The sequence below is a fragment of the Phocoena phocoena genome, chromosome 2 (genome assembly GCF_963924675.1).
Source record: "Phocoena phocoena chromosome 2, mPhoPho1.1, whole genome shotgun sequence".
Taxonomy (NCBI): domain Eukaryota; kingdom Metazoa; phylum Chordata; class Mammalia; order Artiodactyla; family Phocoenidae; genus Phocoena; species Phocoena phocoena.
In genome coordinates this window covers 63,278,357-63,302,456 of record NC_089220.1, presented here as the reverse complement: position 1 = coordinate 63,302,456, position 24,100 = coordinate 63,278,357, and the positions used below count along the sequence as shown (strand labels likewise).

The 24,100-nt window shown below is 39.9% G+C and overlaps 1 protein-coding gene across 1 annotated transcript; it reads left to right on the top strand.

Annotated features, from left to right (window-relative positions):
* The first annotated feature begins 3,972 nt into the window (after nucleotides 1-3,972).
* Nucleotides 3,973-23,004, top strand: FAM177A1 (family with sequence similarity 177 member A1). The gene is made up of 5 exons (XM_065871017.1): nucleotides 3,973-4,184; nucleotides 10,134-10,307; nucleotides 19,234-19,300; nucleotides 20,391-20,488; nucleotides 22,309-23,004. The coding sequence occupies exons 1-5, from the start codon at nucleotides 4,020-4,022 to the stop codon at nucleotides 22,513-22,515; spliced, it is 711 nt and encodes a 236-aa protein (XP_065727089.1). The 5' UTR covers nucleotides 3,973-4,019; the 3' UTR covers nucleotides 22,516-23,004.
* Nucleotides 23,005-24,100: the final 1,096 nt, after the last annotated feature.

Sequence of the window (24,100 nt, the reverse complement as noted above, 5' to 3'; positions counted from 1 at the left end):
AGTGGTCCAAGTATATTGATGTCCTTCCCAAGTAAAGACAAACAGGTATTGGCTATCTGGATGGACAGGAATGTTGAAGAAAGCACTACATAAATCTATGACGGTAAAGAACTGTGTGCTCAGAGGGATTAAACTGGGGGTGGTGTGAGGGTTGGGGACTGTGGGGTAACGTGATATGACTCTATTGTTTACAGATTAGAGATTTTGAACAAAATACCAACCTTGGCCATGAGATTTGCCCATGGGAAGGATTGGTGTGCTACAGGGACTGGTGCATGAGATTACGGGGCCCTTCTGGAAGTGTGCCTTGACAGTGGGACGAATTCATTCTAGGGCCTCAGGCCTGAGACCTGTTGAGGTGAAGCAAAGGTTTATTAGGATCTACCTGGATCCTAATTGATAGCACCTAATGAATGTGTTCTATGTCATTTGAAGAGGTAGACCATAAGGTAGAAGGAACAGAATCTAACAAATCCTTGTGATTGGGAATTGACAAGACAGAAGCAAGGAGGGGAATCTCAATATCAGGACTAGAGCTGGAAGTAGACCTTGAGGAGTCAATTGCAAGTGTATTTCTCCTTTTTGGGAAAAGGAAATATTAGCCTGTAATTTTTCCAGGAGATCTTGGCCCAAAAGTTGTACTGGGACAGAAGGAACTGATGAGTTCCCTGCAAAGAACCTATCTCAAAAGGCAAGGAGGGGGGGACTTACCTGGTGGCACAGTGGTTAAGAATCTGCCTGCCAATGCAGAGGACACGGGTTCGAGCCCTGGTCCAGGAAGATCCCACATGCCATGGAGCAGCTAAGCCCGTGCACCACAACTACTGAACCTGCGCTCTAGAGCCCGCAAGCCACAGCTACTGAAGCCTGTGCTCCGCAACAAGAGGAACCACTGCAATGTAGCCCCCATGTGCCACAACTAGAGAAAAACTGCACAGACACAAGGCAGCCAAAAAAAAAAAAAGGCAAGGGGGCCAACTTTCTTACCTTCATAACCGTGTTGGGAACTCACACCATTTGGACAATTTCAGTACTATGAGGAAGAGCGCCTTGAGGCTGGTGGGGTTCAAGACAGACAGAGTTGTTCCTGTGTCCACAAGAGTGGTAATAGCTTCAGATCCTATATTAAAAAAAAAAAAAAGTCCAATTCTCCCAATGGTGTTAGTGGAAGTACCAGGAAGATCCCAACACTTTCCTCAGAGCACCATGTGTCTACAAAAGGGAGGTGCTTCTCAAATTTCTCAGAAAGTTCATGAAAAGGGTCAGAGTGAGTGGCTTTGGGCTGCGAATAGGGCCTTCTTTTTAACTTTGGGCAATTCTTCCAGTGGCCAGGCCACTTATGATAGTGGCAGGGACCTGGGCTTAGAAGGAACCCTGAAGAGAATTTTGGTCTTTCCGTTGAGGTAGCTGCTGAGTGGCAGTGGTCAGATGCTGCAGCTGCAAATTTACGATTTTAGTGGACTTGCATTTCTCTGTGTTTGTCTTAGACAGCTTATTAGCCAAATCGACCAAATCAGGAGTGGCCATTGCTTTAAATCAACCTAAAGTGCATTTTTATTTTTAACACCTTTTTTTTTAACATTTTTCCTTACACATGATTGATTATGAAACCATATCTCCCTATTTGAGGAGTGGGTTAACCTTAAAAATATTCTCTACTAAAATATGTATGAAAGTCTTGTTTTTTATTTGATGGACTCTCTTCGTTATTGAATTTTATTCAGCTTTGTTGTCCCAGCCATTCACAGAAATAGGTAGATCTAAATTTACCTTTTTAGCTCTATATGGATCATTAGATAACTAAATTTAGGTAACAGTTATGTTTTCAAGTAAATTATAGTAATACCTGAATTTATTTTTTGTCATAGTAATACAGTACAACTTATACTACAAAGTGAAAGAGAGAATGATTTGGCATGTTGCTTTGTTGTCCACTTTTAGTTGATCTATGACAGTCTGGAAATAATGACAAAAATGTCAATGCCCAAAATAAAACCATTAGAATTTCTATGCTTTTCTGTTGCTATGAGTTGTTTGTTTGCAAAAGACTGCTCTTCAATTGGATATTCGTGTTAAAAAATAACTCTTCTTAGGAAATACTTCTGGCTCATGCTGGAATGTGACTTGCATTTTGAATTTTCAGTAAACTAAGAAATGTACTTGTAAACCATGAAAATAAGTTCTGCCTCAGCAGTGAAAATTGTAATTTGATATTTAATTGCCATTTTTGCAAGATAAAGTCATGCATTTATAAACATTCCACTAATTTTTTTTTTTTTTTTTTTTTTTTTTTTGCGGTACGCGGGCCTCTCACTGTTGTGGCCTCTCCCGCTGCGGAGCACAGGCTCTGGACGCGCAGGCTCAGCGGCCGTGGCTCATGGGCCCAGCCGCTCCGCAGCATGTGGGATCTTCCCGGACCAGGGCACGAACCTGTGTCCCCTGCATCGGCAGGCGGACTCTCAACCGCTGCGCCACCAGGGAAGCCCTCCACTAATTTTTAATGATAAAAGCTGTTGACTATCCTTCTTGCCAGTAAAAGGAAAGGGATTTTTGAATACATGTAATGTAGAACTGTGTTGTTTATGAAAGCCAATTCATGAAGGCTTTAACAATTGGTTCTTTATTTTTCTTTTCAAAGTATGCAGTTTTTGCTGTTTTGGATTGTCTCAATCCCATGCTAATGTCACTAGACAGCACTTGTGAACCTTGGCAACAAGCTAGTTTGATTTTATTACCAGAATATACATTATGAATTTCCATCCAATTAAAAAATATATAGATGGCTTTCAAATAATCAACTTTTGTTTTTAAGGTTTTCAGTTTGGTTTTTAGGTTATCATAGTCATATGCAGGATAGAAAGTGTACAAAAATACTAAGCAGAGAGTAAGGAAAAAGAACTTTTGCCCAGGAGAGAAAGGAAGAATTAAGGTTGTATGGGTGTTGGGCCTGCCGTTGCCCCGCTGAATAGAAGATATGCTGGGCCATAACTCTGGGGAGCATTTATGAATTTGCCTGGCATGAAAATGGAATCTAGGGTATCGAATGAAGCCCCTCCTCCACGGCCAAAAGAATGTATTTTATTTTTGACCTCTACAACTAGTGAAAATTGCCTGAAAACGCTCATACTAAAACTACAATTAAAAACCATTTACATGGAAATGTTCCAACTAGAGTAATGCAATAATCATTGCAATCATGACTTTTTTATTTGGTTGAACACTGGGAAAAATCTGAAAAGTCTGCAATGTTCCCTCTTACACACACACACACACACACACAAAACAGATAATAAATTATTCCTCACATTTGTTAAAATGGAAGCTTGCTAGCCCTCTGCTCTCCTTCAGGTCTCACTTAACTTTTTCTACAGTTACATATACTTAAGTACTTCAGACAGGTGTAAAAGCAAAATTCGCCTTTGAGGCTCTTATTTCAAGGGTATTTTGACTAGACTGTCATCCACATGAGAAATGGAATAAGTAGCATGAGCCGTTCATTAAAAAATATATTTTCAGCAACCACATCTCATCACAAGGCTTTGAAGCACACTTCGCAGCCGTTCTCATTTCACAGTGCAGAAACCAAAGTCTGGGAGGTGACTGCCCAGGATGCAGCTGTTGAGCGGTTGCGCCAAGATCCAGAAGCCAGCTTCCCGGTACAGGTACGAGGCATGACGTCACTGGTGGTGCCAGTCTGCGAGCTCTGGACGCGGGCCGGGCCGGAAACTGTACTGCAGAAGGCCCCGCCCCGTCCCGTCCCGCCCCGCAGGAGCCGGGAGTTGTGCAGTCCAGACGGTGCTCAGCCGAGCCCCGGGAGCTGAGCCGGGTGGGCGGGGGCGCCAGGCCCTGCCCCTCGGGCCTGCCCCACCCCCAGGTCCGCCCCGCCCCGCCCCGCCTCGCCCCGTCGCGTCCTGTCCCTCCAGCAGTAGCTTGGCCGGGCTCGGCGCTAGGCGGGCGCAGCCGGTGAGTCCCACTTCCTGACAGCGGGTTAGGTCCGCGCCTGGGCGGGGACGCGGAGAATGGAAGCGGGCTTATCGGCCATTACTTTGTATCTCGTCAGCGCCTGCAGTCCTGTGGTGGCGACAACGATGGACCGGAAGCCAGTGAGCCGTGCAGAGGGAGGAGAAGCGGGGGTTGCTTCGGGAGCTGCGGCCGCCGCTCCGTTCAGGGAATCGGCACAGCAGGTAGGAGCGGCCGCCGAGGCTGAGGCCGGGAGAGCCCAGCTTCCTGTCTGCCTCGCCTGCCGCCTGCCCTTTTGGCCTGCCCGGCCTTCCTTCGAGCAGGCCGCCCGCCGGAGGTGCGTCCCGGGGCTCCTCTTCGCGGTGTCCCTGGCTCCGAGCGTCTGCTTGAGGGAAGGGGCGGACGAACCGCAGTCGGAGCGCCGCTGGGCATCGCCTTCTCTGACAGCGCCGCAGACTCCGGGGCGGCCTCGGATTTCGAGGGGTGAGGTTGCAGCTTCGGGTCTGCGAGGGCGAGAAGGAAGGCGTGTCCCCGAAAGGCTGTCCTTGGAGTAGCTGGAAGCCAGGTGACGCCGGCTGCGATCACTTCTCAGTCTCTCCTTGTGGGAGTGCCTGACTTGGCATCTGCCTTTTGGTTAGCAAATAGCAACTGGGTGCTATGCGTTTACAGGCTTCCCCCCCGCACCACTTAATCCTTATAACTTCTGCATGAGGTGTGAGTTATCCCCATTTCACCAGGGAGGTAACTAAGGCTCAGAGCTGCGCTGTCCAATAGACATATAATGCCAGCCGCATTTTAAATTGTACATTTTCTCGTAGCCACATTAAAAAACTAAAAAGAAACCGGTGAAATTAATTTTAATATTCTATTTTATTTAACCCAATTTTGTCGAAAACCATTTTAACATGCAATTAATATGAAAGTTATCACTGAGATATTTCACAGTCTTTCTGTGGTACTAGTCTTTGAAATCCTTTGTGTATTTCAGCACATCTCAGCTTGAACTGGCCCCATTTCAAGTGAGCATTAGCCCCATGTGGTTACTCTATTGGACAGCATAAGTTTAGAGCATTAGGTAAGGTTTGGAGGTTTGTTTTGTTTGGGATTTGGTAGTCTGAAGTAGTAGTGTAGGATCTTTGGCCAAGTAAAACTAATGAAGAAATGGCTTTATCTGAAACCGGCTCAGGAGTATACAGTTTTGATGTTAAAAACCTGAGTTGCTTCTGTGTAGAAATCTTCCCACCCTCAGTGAGAAAAAGCTTTTCAGTGGCTTCATTTTTGAGACTAACTACCTGAATGTTAGTAAGACATTTCCCCCAAACTACAGATTCCTAGAGAATGGTGCCTGAATGTGAGTATAGTTCTAATATTATAAGAGGTAGTTTGCATTAACAAAAGCTTTTTCTCAGGCTAGTCTTTATATGGACTTGTTTTTTCTCCTACTTAAGAAGGGGGAAGGTAACCTGCAAGAAGGAATTCAGGGAAAACGCTAATTGATTAGGAAGCCCACTTATTATGTTCAGTTGAGTCGAGACCTGTTGTTGACAGGTGTACTTGAACTGAACCTTTTTAGTCCACAGCGTTTGATGTATTTTCCATTTGATTTTTCCTTCTGTTACTATAATTGTTTTCATCACTACTTCAGCTTTCAGCCTTTCTAATACCAAAGTAAACCTATACTGATTTACCAGATAAATATTGTTTGAAGAGAGGCTCTTTATTGTGGCTTAGTGCTAATATGTTATCTTCACACTCTTGGTTAAAAAATAATAAAATAAATAAAACGTAAAGAAGGCCATAGAGCAAAAAGTAAAAAGTCATAGGAATACTCCCATCACCCGTTTCTCACATTCACATTCCCCAAAAGTAACTGTTAAGTTTCTGGTGTATTCTTTCTGGGATTGCCTATGCATATATGATCTTTCCTGTTAAACACAAATGGGTTCATACTATACCAACAGTTTTCTAACTTTCCCTTTGTGCTCTCTCATTCACATTCCTGAAGCAGAGACATTTCCAGGAACCCCAAATCTATGCCTACTTGACCACAGCAAGAGGGGAGAGGCCAGTGAAGTGGAGACTTGGGTGGCAGGAGAGGCTGCCATCCTGTACTCCTTCATCGGTTTGTCAGAACTGAGAAATCCCAAGTGTCGTGTAGGGAAGAAAGAGTTAGGAGCTTGGGTCTGTGCTCAGAATTAGGCTTCAAACCAGGACATTCAGCAGCTTATCTGACTAGACTTTTGACCAGAATCTCAGCTTCAATATTATTAAAGGAGTTAAAATTTCAGTACTACTTGTTCATTTATTTATTTATTTAGCACCCCTGCTACCAAGCACTTACGATGTGCCAGGAGCTGTAGGCTAAAGGATAGAGCAGTGAGGGATACGCACTGTGCCTACTCCCATTTTGCCGATCACCTATTTGGGGAAGGTGACGCAGAGTAAATTCCAAGTGTCATACATGTTTTTATGAAGTTCTGGGTGCTATGGGAGTATGGGAGTGAAAACAAAATTGCCACTAAAAACAGGCCCCAAAGAACAAGATAAGCAGATTTACAGTACTGTTAACCATAAAATGTAATAAAATGTTAATTGTCATTGCATCTCATAATTTCCTGGTGTTAGGAAATTGTCTTTTCAGATCTTTGGAGTTTGTTGAAGTAGAGTTTGTATGATTGACAGTGAAAATTTACTGACCTGCAGGCTGACTGTTTATCTGTAAAAATGAAATGTTTTCAAATTCAGAGAATAACTTTCATTTATAATTGTTGGAAATTTTGAATCAAATTATTTTCTGGTTGGTTTTACCCATCAATACCTCCCTTAACTAACCCCACACTCCCCTCTTTGCCAAGTAGAGGTTGTGATCATGTGGTATAGATTCTTTCACAGATTTTTTTACTTGACAATCTGGTTCTTTAAGATGAGGTGTTGACAAACTAGAGCCTATGGGCCAGATCCCACCAGCCACTGATTTGTATAAAATTTTATTGGAACATAGCCCATTCATTATGTATTGTCCATGGCTGCTTTTGCAGAGTTCAGTAGTTGTGACAGAGATTACATGGCCCTCAAAGCGTAAAATATTTACTATCTGTCCTTTATGGGAAAAATTACTGAGTCCTGCTTAAGATGATAAATGTAAAACTTGCGGTTTACTGTATCAAAAATTAATATTAAAATTTTAAAAGAGAGCTCTTAAATAAAAGTCTTTTTAATAAAAATCTTTATATGAAATGTGATGATTAGAACAAATAAAATACCATTTACGTATTATGTATGGAGAATATTACTCAAAGGTTTGTTTATACTTGACTAATAACTTTGGTATTAGAATGAAAAATATGAATCACCTTTCAGCCTTCACCTTTTTTTTTTTTTGTGGTACGCGGGCCTCTCACTGTTGTGGCCTCTCCCGTTGCGGAGCACAGGCTCTGGACGCGCAGGCTCAGTGGCCATGGCTCATGGGCCCAGCCGCTCCGCGGCACATGGTATCTCCCTGGACCGGGGCACAAACCCGCGTCCCCTGCATCGGCAGGCGGACTCTCAACCACTGCGCCACCAGGGAAGCCCCAGCCTTCACCTTTGTAGATTTTTTTTTTTTTACCTTTTGGATAAAATATAGCCAAGAGTCAGTTAATGGAGTTAGTAGATAAGTTTATTCCTGTTATTATGACCCAGCCAGAATGTTTTTATTTATTAAAGTTGTCTAAGGAAGACAAAGTAGTGAAGCCAATGAGAGACACCCCTTCTCCTTTGCCTGTGTCTTAGAAAAGACAAATTAAGCCAGTGAGAGATTGGTAGAGGGAGAATGAGAAGCTGCTTGCTCTGATGGGGGTGGGGTGGGAGTGGAATAAGGCAGGGTGATGTACTGTGAAAGGGCTCAACTCTGTTCATTGACTGGGACTGTTGCTTTCACATCAGATCCATCCAGTTAGTATGATAACTGGAGATCTAACCCAGCTCGTCTGACTTTTCCTTGCCTATAAAGTCATGGTGCAAAAGGAGACATTGGTGTCAGGACAACCATAAACCAAATCTCATATGAAGGGGGAAAATGAGATTGGGTAGGAACGACTCACTATGCTTAGGGACTGGTGATAGAAGAAAGATGGCCTGGGTGCACCATTTGTTGTTCATCTTATTTATGGACACAATGAATGGGCTGGTGTTCCTTTAATAAGGGCTGGGATGTGTTTGAAACCTCAGGACAGGCTAGGGAGAATTGTGGGTTTTGTTTTTTCTGGTTGATCCATAGGTAGCCCATGCTGTCAAGGTTTTCATGGTCTCAGTTTGCTCTACAGCAGTTATAGTTGCTGCCAGTGATGTTCATGTGTGTCATGGAACAATGTGTGTGTTCTTTGGGTTGGATATACCTGGATTCAAATCCTGGCTAATGACTAAGCTTACCTTTGGGAAGTGAAGGACAGAGAACAGCCATATCTGTTTTCTAAGAAGAACCTTAGAGGATTAAGAGGAAACAATGCATAAAAATAAAGTTACATATACTTGCATAACTGGGCAATTCTAGTCCACTATTTTTATCAGTACAATTCCATCTCTGCAAAAGCAGTTCAAAGAACTTTTCTAGGGTTGAACAGCAATCATGGGTTTAAATTATGTGTGGTCATATCTACAAGTGTAAGAATCCTTATAGAGGTTGAAATTTTTGGACTCTGGACTATCTTGGACAATCCCACTGATATGGACTCTAATCATGGCAGTCCTGTATGATTTTGCTTTGGTTTAGTTTTAAAATTGTACCGGAGCATATTCTCATCATGAAAGTAAAACAACAACAAAATACAAAAAGAATAGGTGGCACAGTGGTTGAGAGTCCGCCTGCCGATGCAGGGGACACGGGTTTGTGCCCGGTCCGGGAGGATCCCACGTGCTGTGGAGCAGCTGGGCCTGTGAGCCATGGCCACTGAGTCTGCGCATCCGGAGCCTGTGCTCCGCAACGGGAGAGGCCACAACAGTGAGAGGCCTGCGTACTGCAAAAAAAAAAAAAAAAAAAAAGAATAAAAAGCCCCCTTGACCACTCCTTTACCTGTACCTCCTCCCCCATCTTTGTACCTAACCCCAAGGGTAACCACTGTTGCCAGATTTTTCTTTACAATTATTTGCACTGTGCTTTTTGAAATCTTCTAGTAAGAAGATACAACAAAGGCTTTCTTAGGAATTTAAACTTGAGGCAAAAAGACAAGGAAAAGCTCTTCATCCTCTCCCTCAAAATGCATTTACAATGAGTTTGGAAAATTGGCTATATGTGTGAGGTAAAATTAGTATTTCCCTTGGAATGAAATTTGGATGTAATTAGAATTCCATAGACTATTATAGTTTTAAAATTTGTTAAATCTTTTTACTAGCAGGAAAACTGTGTTGTCATCTATATATTAGTGACCGAGAAATGTAGAAGTTCGGATATAGAATACTGATGGCCTGCTCTCCAGATTTGGTTTACAAATGAGTTTTATTTGGCCTGCACAGTGCTTTAAATTTTTTTGAATTTTAATGTCTTTGGTTGTGACATGCTTTTCTTCAAAGGTCTACTTTTAATCTATAGCAGTATTTACTCATTTTTGGTACCTGCTTGGACCTAAAAGGCATCTTACTTCGGGACTCCCATTTTGGAAAAGGAGAGGTTCAGAATTAAGCTGAACTGGTTTTGGTTTGCCCACATGTAGCTAGGCTCAAATTCAAAGACTTAGCAGGGTTACCTTATACAAACATTTTATGTTACGTATCTAACATATGTACATGCATCTATATGATTTTCCTTTGATATATCAACACATTAATCCCTCCGTAATTAGCATTGTTCTTTAAAATTATTGATGTCCAGCATGTCTTCACATATTATACGACATTGGAATTGCTGTGACTTGCAGTGTGTTGCTTGGTTTCTTAGCTTTTGACTTAAAATGTTTAATTGGTTAAGTTCTGTTTTTAAACCTCGGCAGTGAGTATGCAGAGGTTTGCTTTACTATTCATTAAACTCTTCGTTTATGCTTTTCTGTGTATGATCTGTTTTATTGTTTAAAAACTGTTTAAGGATTGGCTTATATTTCTTTATTCCCTAAAATAAAGCAACCGAAAAATTTTTTTTGTTACATGAAAGAAAATTAATCTCACTCGAAACTCTTCTTTTCTTAATTTATTATTGACATTAGATGAGTAATGAAAGAGGCTTTGAAAATGTAGAACTGGGAGTCATAGGAAAAAAGAAGAAAGTCCCAAGGAGAGTCATCCACTTTGTTAGTGGTGAAACAATGGAAGAATACAGCACAGATGAAGATGAAGTTGATGGCCTGGAGAAGAAAGATGTTTTGCCTACTGTTGATCCGGTAGGTTTGATACTGATGTTCCTTTTGTCAGTGGGTTTTGTTTTGACTGATTTGTTTCCCTTAAACATTTAAAAAAAATATATATATTTATTTATTTATATTTTTGGCTGTGTCGGGTCTTAGTTGCGCAGGATCTTCGTTGTGGAATGCTGGCTTCTCTCTAGTTGCAATGTGAGGGCTTAGTTGCCCTGCGGCACGAGGCATCTTAGTTCCCCAACCAGGGATGGAACCCGTGTACCCTGCATTGGAAGGCGGATTCTTAACCACTGGACCACCAGGGAAGTCCCTCTTTCCCTTAAACATTGAATAGAAGGGACCTTTGAGGTTTAAATAAACTGTATTCTGATTATAAAATTATGCATTATGATTTTGGTAGAAAACAGTATTTTTACACAATATGGATGGAAGTATTTTCTGTATTTCAGTAGCCTGAATAGTTTATTTTTGAGTGTCAGAGTTCTTTTGTCAGTGTGGATAGGTTTCTTTAAGATTTATTTCACTAAACGGGGTACTTGAGTTCCAGTCCCTTTGTATTAAAGACTGTACCACCATGATGGTTTCCATTTAAAGCTTAGAAGTTGTCAGTTCTTTTTTATCTTGCCTCAAGTTTTCATTAGAAGATAGGAATATACAGTTCTTAACTTTATGTTCCTCACCAGCTAAAATTTTTTTTTTTTTCGATACACGGGCTCCTCACTGCTGTGGCCTCTCCCGCCGAGGAGCACAGCCTCCGGACGCGCAGGCTCAGCGGCCATGGCTCACGAGCCCAGCCGCTCCGCGGCATGTGGGATCCTCCCAGACCTGGGCATGAATCCACATCCCCCGCATCGGCAGGCGGACTCCCAAGCACTGCGCCACCAGGGAAGCCCCTCACCAGCTAAATTTAAGAATTTCTAAGTTATAAATGATGTGACTGGGGACTTTCCTGGTGGTGCAGTGGTTAAGAATCCACCTGCCAATGCAGGGAACACGGGTTCGATCCTTGGTCCAGGAAGATCCCACATGCCACGGAGCAACTAAGCCTGTGCACCACAGCTACTGAAGCCCGCATGCCACAACTACTGAAGCCCACATGCCTAGAGCCCATGCTCTGCAGCAAGAGAAGCCACCGCAATGAGAAGCCCGTGCACCACAGCGAAGAGTAGCTGCCGCTGGCCGCAACTAGAGAAAGCCCATGCACAGCAGCAAAGACCCAACACAGCCAAAAAGAAATTAAAAAACAAAAAGATGTAACTGTAAAATTATAAGACTAGCTGTACATTTTTTAAAAAGATGTGTTGCCTTTCTAAGTAGTCATTTTGAGAGTTCAGTTGATCAAATATTTATGGACTTTCTAGGTGCTGGTGATACAGCAATGGGCAGTATAAATTTCTGCTCTTATATGCTAGTGGGCAGAAAGGCAATAAGCAAGTATATACTATAATTATCAGACTATGGAAAGTGCTATGAAGAAAATAAAGCAAAGTAGCAGAATACAGAATTATTAATTTAGATTTGGCTTAAAAAATGTTATTACTAATTTTTCATCAGATTTGGTTCTAAATAAATTCTAGTTATTAAAACAATATCAGATCCAGATTCTCTGCTATAGACAATATTCAAAGGACTGTGCAGTATACTCTGAAGGCAATTCCATATGCACGCAGAATATTGTAGAAGTGTTTCATGCAGTGGAAGAATTGTTGAAATAAATGTCTTTCTTTTAAATTACTTTGAAGGGGTTTTTATTTGTTTGTATAAATTTGTGTATATATGTATGGTTTAAAAAGTCTTTGTCTCAAAAATAGTCCTCTATTTACATAGGAATCAGTAATAAAGACATTGCATAGGAAAAATGCATCCTTACTACTTTCCTAAAGGTTTACTCTTTAAAAAAGCTTTACTGAGATGCAGTCCACATAGCATACATTCATCAATTTAAAATTTACAGCAGTGGTTTTTAATATATTCACTGATAGACGCAACCATTACCACGGTCAATTTTTAGTACGTTTGCATCACATCAAAAAGAAACCCAGTACCCTTTAGTTATCACTCCCTACCCTTCATCTCCCCAACCCCTGATGACCACTAATCTATTTTCTGTCTATTGATTTCCCTATTATGGACATTTCATATGAACGAACTCCTATGATATGTGATCTTTTGTGACTGGCTTCTTTCACTTAGCGTAACGTTTTCAAGGTTTATCCATGTTATAGCATGTGTCAGAACTTCATTCCTTTTTTTGATATACCATGTTTGTCAGATCAGAGACATTTGGTTGTTTCTACCTTTTGGCTATTATGAATAATTCAGCTATGAACATTTGTGTACCAGTATTTGTGTGGACATATGTTTTCATTTCTCTTAGGTATGTACCTATGAGTGGAATTGCTGGGTCATATGATAACTCTGTACAGGTATCCCCTGCTTTTTGAAAGTTTGCTTTACACCACTTCGCTTTTATGAAAAACCTACGTTAGTACCTCTTTTCGCTAACTGAAAGAAAGCCGAAGAGGATTTTCACTTTTATGAAAAAAGGTAAAAAGCAAAAATAGCGTCCAGAATTTGTTTTGCAGTGAGCCCTTGTAGAGGTGGTGGGCACCCTGAACAGTGAGAGAGGCACCTTGAAGCTCCTTCCCAGGGGAACTACACTTAGCATCACAGCATCAAGCCGCCATAGCTTTGAACTGTATCTGTGAGCATTTGTGCTTTGTTTCGATTTATTTTGTTCAGCTGTTTAGTAAGATGTGTCCTAAGGTAATCACTTATTTGCTTTACACAATTTTGTATTATGAAAGGTTTCATAGGAATGCTCTACTTATGGATAGCAGGGAAATCCTGTATTCAGTCATTTGGAGAACCACCAAATTGTTTTCCAAAGTGGCTGCACCATTTAAAATTACTGCCAGCATTGAATGAGCGTTCTGATTTCTCTACATCCTTATCAACACTTGTTACTATCTTTTTTATTCTAGTTGTCCTTGTGGGTGTGAAGTGGCATCTCATTATGGTTTAATTTGCATTTCCCTGGTGGCCAGTGATATTGAGCATCTTTTCATTTGTCTATTGGCCATTTGTATATCATCTTTAGAGAAATGCCTATTCAGATCCCTTGTCTGTTTTTTTTTTTCTCTTCTTTCCTTTTTCTCTCCCTGCGGTACGCGGGCCTCTAAATGTTGTGGCCTCTCCCGTTGCGGACCACAGGCTCCGGACGCGCAGACTCAGTGGCCATGGCTCACGGGCCCAGCCACTCCACAGCATGCGGGATCCTCCTGGACTGGGGCATGAACCCGCATCCCCTGCATCGTCAGGCCGACTCTCAACCACTGTGCCACCAGGGAAGCCCGCCTGTTTTTAAAAATATTTATTTATTTATTTATTTATGGCTGAGAAATTGTGGCGCACGGGCTCTTTGTTGCAGTGTGTGGGCTTCTCTCTAGTTGTGGCACACGAGCTTCTGTGGAAGCTGGGGGTAGAAGGAGCCCTGTGTTCTTAGCTGTACCAGTCTGGCAGTGAATTTCTACTTCACTTTGCTGGAAAAGCCAATGGTCTTGGTTCACTTACTTCATACTCTTATTTTCTTGTCAAATTTTTATTTATTTTCTTGAATAGATGTTTTTTTCATTTGTAGTATATCCTGAGGACCATTTCCAGAGGGTTTAAATGTTTATTTTAAATAATTTTCACCAGTTTCACTGGGTAGTGGGTCCACAGAGTTCCTCCTGCTGTTGTGCTGTAAGTCCATATCCACTCTTAAAATAGTTAGTTACCTTGTATATAGTATGTTGTCTTTCGAATTTATCTGAATTTTTAGGCCTAAACTAAGACAAGAAACCTGGGTGATAAGAAACCTGTCTGTCTCCTTCGCTGGGAGGCAGCATGCATAGTCAGAGCTGGTTCAGTTCTGGCTTAGTCCTGGAGTAGTCACCTCCCTGTGACGAAGACTTAATCCCACTGCACTTCAGGTCTCACGACTACAAAAAAAAGATAACCTTTGTCTCATCTACATTAAGAATTGTTTTTGAAGATTAAAAAGATAGTACATATGAAGACTCATTGAAAAATGACTAAGAACTATATACATGTAAGGTAGTATTAGATAACAAAGCAAATACAGTAGGTAGCACAAGGAATCTCGCTCAAAAGGTAATTTTAGAACTCTATTGGAATTTGAAAACCCATGACTAAATTTAACAATTTTCCCTACATTTCTTATTCAAGAATCATTTGAAAGTTTCTGAAATTAACTTGTTTGGCTTCATTCCTGAAATACCCATTTTGAAGTTTTAAAGTTACATTTTCCTTGGTGGTAATTGTGTCTCCTAGAGTATAGTGATTTTTTTAGGCAATGAGGAGCTGCTATTATATACTAATACCATATATATATGTGTGTGTGTGTGTGTGTGTGTATAAATACTGCCAGTAGGAAGCTTATGTTATAAACTTAGTTGGAAGCTGAGAGCTGACATTATACTTCACTTCTACATAAAATTTTCAGAGAAAAATCTGGTACCGTTCATGAAGAATTTATAATTAGCAAGTAGGACTATCTATGTTGGCTAAGTTAACCAAGGCCAGAAAAAGCAATTACTTAAATCTTTTGCTAAAAGAGACACAATTCATTTTTTGGATATTTTTAATTGCTGCCTGAACTATAGATATCTTCGTTTGGTTTATTACTTATGCATGCACATGTTAGTCATCATTTTTTTTAATGCTGTAATTTAATGTAGACTTCTGGTCGTAAAGCAAACTTGCAGATAGTGGTTTCCTCTTTAATGGGGACACTTAGGTTGTTTCCATATCTTGGCTACTGTAAATAATGCTGCCACTAACAAGAGAGTGGAAATACCTCTTCGAGATTCTAGTTTCAGTTCTTTTGGATAAATACCCAGAAGTGGAATTGCTGGATCATTTGGTGTTTGTATTTTATTTTTTGAGGAACCGCCCTACTGTTTTCCATAATGGCTGCACCATTTTACATTCCCAGCAACAGTGTCCAAGGGTTCTAATTTCTTTACATACTCACCAACACTTGTCTTTTTTTAAAATAATAAACATCCTAGCCGCTGTTTATAATTAAAGACAGACCTAGCATCACTTAATGTGCAAAGCAGACTTTCCAATTTCTATTGGCTTCTAATGCATCGTAAATCTGATAGGACACAGGAATTTGGAAAAGGTATTGTTGTATATTTACATAGTAGATATGTAGAATAGACCCAATTAAAGAAAAACCCTGATATCTAAAATAAAGATTTAAGAATAATACTCCTGGGACTTCCCTGGTGGCACAGTGGTTAAGAATCTGCCTGCCAATGCAAGGGACACGGGTTTGAGCCCTGGTCCGGGAAGATCCCACATGCAGTGGAGCAACTAAGCCCGTGCACCCAGAAGTACTGAGCCTGTGCTCTAGAGCCTGTGAGCCAGAACTACTGAGCCCACGAGCCACAACTACTGAAGCCCGTGTGCCTAGAGCCCATGCTCCGCAACAAGAGAAGCCACCGCAATGAGAAGCCTGTGCACCACAATGAAGAATAGTCCCCACTTGCTGCAACTAGAGAAAGCCCGTGCGCAGCAACAAAGACCCAATGCAGTCAAAAATAAATAAATAAAAGAATAATACTCCTGGCATATGATACTTGATAGAAAGTAAGAAATGGAGACCTAGATCTTTTTACAATCTTATAATTGTTTTCCTTACATTTTACCTTAGATGAGTGTTAAGAGTAAACATATTTCCAGTAATTCCTTTAACCATTGATTTAGTTTCGCTTAGGGTTCCATAAATATGTGTATATGTGTGTATCTAACTATACATATTAAAAACTTTGATTATGCACATAACTGTTACCTATATAAATGGACTGATGCCTTTCTTAATATAGTCAGAACTCAAAATTATCTGGGCTCATTTTTGCCTATCAAATTTTTAAAAAGGAAAAGAACAATATACTGTAATGAGGGTACAAGGGAATGGACAATCTCATACATTACTGCTGAATATTTATTGGTAAATTTTCTGGTGTGAAGTTTTGCATTGTGAAGGGAGAGCTTTCCAAATGATTATAGTTTTGACCTAGTTATTCCACCCTTAAGAATTTAAGCATTTGGGAAATATACTTAATATTTTCAATATAGTAAATGGGAAAAATAGCAGGGTAGAAAAAGTATAGCAATGTTGTAAAACACATATATGCTTAGGAAAAGACTGGGAAAAATATACTAAGATGTTAATGATAATTATCCATGGACGGTGGAAAAATGGGTGACTTAAATTTTCTTTATACTTTTTCCATTTTGTGTTATTGCAATAAATGAGCATTATTTTATAATTTAAAAATAAGTTGTTTCAAAACAAAAGATAGCAAGTCTTAATAGTTCTTTATTAAGGAAGAGATGGAAAATTATGCAGGAAGAAATAGATAATTAAATTTTTGAAGAAAGAGATGAATCTACTTGAGTTTGCACTCATAAATTGGAAGTCTTAAAGACTCAAGATCTTGTCCCAGTTCTTCTGTTACTGGGATGGTGGTGGCGGTAGTGATGCTGGCAGTGGTGGCAGGGTTCCAGTGTAGACTCTGGGTCAGTGTCTGCACAAAGGGCCCTATCCATTCATTCTGTATAACTCTGTGTGATAATGATAGATGGTATTCAGGAATCCTTATGCAGTGTCTCAGCTCTGGAGCAGGTTTGACTCTTTGGTAGTCACAGCCTGGATATTAGCAATTGTTCTCCCTAGAAACAACCCCAGGAGAATTGGTCCACTGAGAAATGCATGCTTTTCTCCAAAAGCATGCTGAGTCCTTTTCTAAGTAGTTTCTTGGCCTTATCACTTATTATGTGTTATAGAAATTGCTTTCATTCCCTATGTTTCTGTACTGTCCCATTTGCTGTTAAAAAAATAAATAAATAAACACTAAAGTCAGAGCATCTTAAACAGAGCCCCTTATCCCCACCTAAGAGATGCTTCCTGCACTGAATGTAGAAGATATAGCAGGTTTTTATCAGGGAGTCAGAAATATACAGTGTTTTCTTTTTTTTTTTTGAAGTCCTAACTCTTAATTAATTTATTTATTTTTGCTGTGTTGCGTCTTCGTTTCTGTGCGAGGGCTTTCTCTAGTTGTGGCAAGCGGGGGCCACTCTTCATCGCCGTGCGCGGGCCTCTCACTATCGCGGCCTCTCTTGTTGTGGAGCACAGGCTCCAGACGTGCAGGCTCAGTAGTTGTGGCTCACGGGCCTAGTTGCTCCGCAGCATGTGGGATCCTCCCAGACCAGGGCTCGAACCCGCGTTCCCTGCATTAGCAGGCAGATTCTCAACCACTGCACCACCAGGGAAGCCCTACAGTGTTTTCTTGACTGTATTTGTTTGCTTGGACATCCATTCTTGTGTAAAGAGAAACTAAGGAGCTACCTTACTTGTGTGTCTTTTCAGAAATGTTATCCCAGGAATTGATATACCTACTTTTCATTGAAAGACTATGTTACATGTTTACTCCTCTCTGCTTTAGCCCATCTGCCCAGTCTTACAGATATTCCTTTTTAAAAAAATATTTAAAATATAGAACTTTATTTTTAAATTAATTTGCATAAGAAGTTGTTAAGACAGACAGTGGCCACTCAAAATAACTTTGAAAACCCTGAGGTGAAAAATTTTCCTTAACCAGCAAGAAAGGAAATAACACCGGAATTGGCAACTCCATTAGCTTTAGACAGCGGAAAAGGAAGATACTTCCATTTCACCAATAGAGAAAAAAGGGTCATTTCCAGTGTCTACAGTTTTCAGTGTTACAGATATTCTTGTATATGCTTTTTTAACGCCCTTATGATCATCAGCATATCTTATCTAAGAAGATTATGGACAGGTTTATCTCTTCCTTCTCTCCCTGGAACCAATATTCAAATGATTACTAATGTGTTTGATCGATTGTAGGCTCTATACTATGTTTTCTTTTCATAAACAAAAGTATTGGTATGATGAATCATGCTCCTATTACTGATTTCATCCACAGAGGCAAACTGTCATCTATGTGGCGAGCTTCACAAAAGTATTCTATGGAATTACCAAGGTTAACTATGCAGGTGTGTAGTGTAGATTGCATTCTGCCAGTGGTCCTAGCCTACCAAACAGATACTAAACTTTTCTTGGGATATATGCTCTAGTCCCTTTTTTTTTTTTTTTTTTTTTTTTTGCAGTACACGGGCCTCTCACTGTTGTGGCCTCTCCCATTGCGGAGCACAGGCTCTGGACGTGCAGGCTCAGCGGCCACGGCTCACGGGCCTAGCCGCTCCGCGGCATGTGGGATCCTCCCTGACCCGGGCACGAACCCATGTCCCCTGCATCAGCAGGCAGACTCTGAACCACTGCGCCACCAGGGAAGCCCTCTAGTCCCTTTTTAATCCTTGAAGGAACAGCAACAAAAAAACCTCATCTTGCCACTTACTGGTTACTTATTTTCCCACCATTAAAAGTTCATTTAATGTGCCCTTAATCTGCTTAATTTCTCTGAACCTTAATTTCGCCACTAAATCATACGTGTGTTGTACTGTATGATTTCTTAGATCCCTTTCCATTGACTGTACACACTCTCTGGTGGGCTTTTGAACAATGAAGACAAAAAAGCAACAAGACAGGAGAAAGGAAGGCTCTGGATAACTCATAAATAATTAAGGTTATGACTTAACCAACTCCATTTCAGTGGCTGCTGCTTTTTTTGGTTATTCTGTGGACTTAAGGTGGTGATAGTTGTATGGGTGAATGTAAAATGTCTTTGTGACATTCTCTCTACAAAGCTTTTAATTTTTTTTATTGGATTGTACTCTGTTTATAGTATCATCTATAGAATATTCTAAGTGCCCACCAAGTGTTTCACTACTTTCTGGCCTAAATGTATAGAATGAATTTAGGTGTGAATGTTGCTAACCTAACCTCTTGTTGCAGACAAAACTTACCTGGGGCCCTTACTTATGGTTTTACATGCTTCGTGCTGCCACGTCAACCCTCTCAGGTATTACTTTTTTGTTTGAATATTGTATAACCACTATAATATGCTCCCAGAACAGGAGCTTTGCTAAATAGGGTGTTTCAAAATTGAAGGAGAAACAATTGGGGGTTAGTCACTCCTCAGCAGCTAGCTAGCTCACATTGGAAGATATTAATCTAACTTGTACTTCATCTTAAAACATTTTTTAGCTTCTGGATATGCTTTAAAAAAAGGACTAAAAAATAGCTATATTAATTTAGATACAATTTTCATGTTCTTGAAACTTTCCTGTTAGCAGTTATTTTGCTATTTTGCCATTTGATTCCCTGATATTGTTCTCATTCTAACTGTTTATTCTAAAGCCTGTAGTTATAATTCATTTATGTTTTATTTGATTAATATTTCATTTCTTAAGTTGAGATATAACTAAGTCATATTTGAAGGAAATGAATTATCAACTTATGACTTAATCATGCTAACTTTAAATATGCGTTTTAAATCATAAAGCTTTCCTTTGCTTCCCATTTTAACTCCCCCGTAGCTTCTACCACTTTATGCCTTTCATTAGATCTAAATGTGAATAATAATTCATTCAACAAACATTTACTGAGCTCTCAATATATGCTAGACAGTCTAGTATAATGAAAAGAACATGAGCTTTACATTCAGACCTGGATTGAACTTTGGATCTGCTTTGTCCACTTGGGCCAGTTCTTCAACTTCTTTGAGTCTAACCTTTCATAGTGCCTGGCATGTGGCAGGCGCTCAGTGAGTGCTATAGTATAATCCATTCCTTTCTCCCAGCCCAGTGATATCCCAGCCCTCTGAGAGTATACATTTTTCTTGAAGAAATAGACATCTAACAGATAATTATAACACCTGGTGATAAGTGTTAATAGTAAGAGGTATGAGCAGTGTTATTGGGAGCCCAGAAGGAGCCACTAGTGCTTCTTGGGGAAATCAAGGAAGATACACAAAGGAGATGTACTGAATGTTCATTATCTCCCCGAGGGCAGGGAGTGTAACTTTTGTATTCGTACAGTGCTTTGCGCACAGAAAGGGCCCAAGAAATGTTTATGGAATTATGTAAGTCATTTAACTTTTGTATTTTTAGTGTGTGACTTTCTCGGAGAGAAGATTGCATCTGTTTTGGGCATCAGCACCCCAAAATACCAGTATGCCATTGATGAGTATTACCGGATGAAGAAGGAGGTGTGTCTCCTTTTTACATTTTCTTGATTCAGTTTGGTTTGCTGTGGACTTCATGGGTTGCATAATGAAGACATGTATCCTCTAGCTGCCCCAAAGATAGCTCCCTTATACTAGGCATTTCATTCTCGAGTCATTAATTTCTTTATCAAATTAGCATACATTTTAGAATTTTTTAATACTGAAATTCCCCTACAATCTATGTGCACAATTAAGCTAGATTTCATGTGCTAGTTGCTGTGAGAGGTGCCTTAGATATGTTATTTAATTTAATCTCCACACACCTCTCTTTGAATTATTATTCCAAATTTAAGATGAGGAAACAAGACCTGGTCTCTGTACTTAGGACACATAGACTGGATGTGGGAGAAGTGGAATGGGTTTGATGCACGGGAAATGACCAATACTAGAAATGTGTAAGTGCCAGTTGTTAAGGCACAAAGATATGAGGCAATTTTGTGTGCAGATGTCGTGAGGTCTTAGGGTGAGGGTGAAATGAGTTTACCTTTAAAGAGTGAGAAAGCTTTAGCATTTAAGAGTGTGGGCTCGAGAACCAAGTGCTCTGCCACTTCTAACTTTGTAACCTTGGGCAAGATACTTAACCTATATAAGCTGCAGTTTCCTCATCTTTGTAATGAGGAAAATTGCAGCATCCATGCTCAGGCTTGCTCTAAGGATGAAATGAGTTAATATGTAAAATGCTTAGGGCAGCCCAGAGTGTATAGTGGTGAGCTTGAAATAAATATTAGAATCTTTCATTACTCCTTCAAGCAAACAAGGAGGGCAATTCGGGTAAAGCTGCAATGTAGAGGCATGAATCTAGAAAGCTCAGCTCAGCTGACTGTATTTGTTATGTGGTTTCAAAACTGTTTTATGAACAAATGAGTGTTTTTAACTCTACTAGCCTTGTTGAGAGCCTCATTACCTCATCTGGACTATTGTGATAGTCTCCTAAATGGTCTTTCTCCTTCACTCTCAGAAAATCTCTAGATTAATCATCCTGACAGGTTACTCACTCTGTACTGACTCACCATACTACAGGGACCAATGCAAATGCCACCATTTCCTCCATCAATTTAGCAGTTCTGGAAATAGAAGTTATTTACTCTCTAAATCTCTATGGTGGTTATTCCTTTGTGTTCTAATACTCTTCTTAAATGTCTTTTTTTTTTTTTTTTTTTTGTGGAGCACAGGCTCCGGATGCGCAGGCTCAGTGGCCATGGCTCACGGGCACAGCCGCTCTGCGGCATGTGGGATCTTCCCGGACCGGGGCACGAACCCGTGCCCCCTGCATTGGCAGGCGGACTCACAACCGCTGTGCCACCAGGGAAGCCCTAAATGTCTTAACTTCCTTCCTAGATTGTAAACTTCTTGAGGGCAGGGACTGCCTTATCTGTCTACTAGGTGCTATGGGAACACTAACCATGCTGTATCACTTAAGTGAATAGACCACCCTATTCCACTGAATAGGCTGACACCCTGTAACTGTAGTGATACAGTATTAGCTAATGTTTTATTTAGATTAGAATTAACCTGAAGAGATCCAGCCCGTGTCAAAGTTAATTTAGGTCTCATCTAAGCTAAGCAGTGCTATACTGTGTTTTAAAAATAGCTTCACTACATGTACTTCATACAATAGTTTTCATTTCAATTTGGAAACAGGGGAAGGGGAAGTATGCCTTGTCTTAATTGGATGAAACTGAATTGGACATGACACTAATGTTTTGGTTAAAAAAAAGGCATAAGCAGCTGAAAGTGGGAGAAAAATACTATTCCTTTTGGACATTTATATTTCAACTATTCTTGATATTTCCTCCTTTTAGGAGGAGGAGGAAGAAGAAGAAAACAGGATGTCTGAAGAAGCAGAAAGACAATACCAGCAAAATAAGCTGCAGGCTGATTCCATTGTTCAGTCAGATCAACCAGAAACACTTGTATCCAGTTCATTTGTGAATCTCAATTTTGAAATGGAGGGAGATTGTGAAGTAATTATGGAGAGCAAACAAAATCCAGTCTCTGTCCCTCCGTAGAATGAAATGACCATCAAACTTCTAAGGTAGTTTTTATACCAGGAACTTTCACACTCTCTATTCAATGGGACTTAATAGTTATTTATATTTTAAATTATTAAGTTATCTGGAAAGGGAAGAATGTTTCTTTATTCTTAGGCTCTATCTAGCAAAAGCCAGATCTGAAATTTGGATATTTGTACTATGCTTTTACTGTCAGATTAGTGCTTTGGTTTTAAAATGATCTTTTAAAAAAAGTTAAGGACATTCTAGAACCCTAACCACCAATTAAGAAGAGTTAAATTATCAAGCTTGTCTGTTATTTGTGTAAGAAAAGAAAATAGGTAAGTTGCTGAATAAGGCTAACTGGAGCTGATATTCGTAGTCTCAGATTAAAATGAGGATTTTTCTCCTAGATCTTCTCATGTTATGTCTTTCTTACATTTATATATCTAACCATTCATTTCATACTAAGGATGGTTCACTGAATGTGTAATAAAAGGAGCAAGATGAAAGCATTTTGAATTTTCTTTCCTTGAGAATTAACTTTATTTCATGGGAAGGTGATTGAGTTTATAACACCACCAAATCTTAAGATGGGTTTCCATTTTTTAATGAAGGTTAATCTTAATGTATTTGTATTCAAATGGTAATACCTAGTGATTACCCACATGGCATCCTGTTTATGTCACCCTTTCAGCCCTGAATGCCTCCTATGGGTCAAGATTGGGGGACAGATGAAGACTTAACCCTCCAGGGCTCACTGTTAAATATTGTACAATGTGCAATGATAGCATAATGAAGTTACCTGTCATTCACCACTTCGAAGCAACAACAGTGGATGGTTTGCTTGACCCAGTTGGCCATCTCTGTACCCACTGTGCCATTAGCAGACCTTACAAAAGTATAATATGAAACTAATTTTGAAAATACTCCTATATGTGTTCAGGATCTTATATCTGTATGACTTAGATTTATAACTAAATGTGGATAAGGAGAAATATGTAGAGTATTTCAGATATGCTGCTCTTAAAAACCTATTCACAAACTTAAAGAGTTTTTAGGATTATGGTTGTTAATAGCCTTCTAAATAGCATTAAGCTTTCAATCTTAACTATATCTATATAGCTTCAAAGAAACAACATAGCTACAGTGGGCTTATTATGGAAGTCTGTTAGCAATGAACATGAACATCTGCCCACTAAGTTCTTCAACTGAAATTTGAAGAATTTAGGAAAGATAATTCTTCATTAGGAATCCTCAGTTACATGGATTCATGGTATGGTGGTTCATGGCATGTGACGGTGATCTTTTTGGTCATGGGTATAAACTATATAATTTAGTGCTTAAAGGATTGTCAGATTATGTAATATCATAAATTATAGTTTACTAGTAGCTCTAAACAATGCTAATCTGATGTGTTCCCTATAAGTTTTATCTTCATTTGAGAAGATATTCAAGCTCAAATATTTATTTGGTTATCCTGTAAAGGCAAGCATATCTAAAGGTGATCTGAATCTTCTCTCCCTAGAGGCACTAGATCTAAAAGAGTTGACTCAGAGACTTTTCTGATTGTAGTAGAAGGAAGATAATGATTAATGAAGGT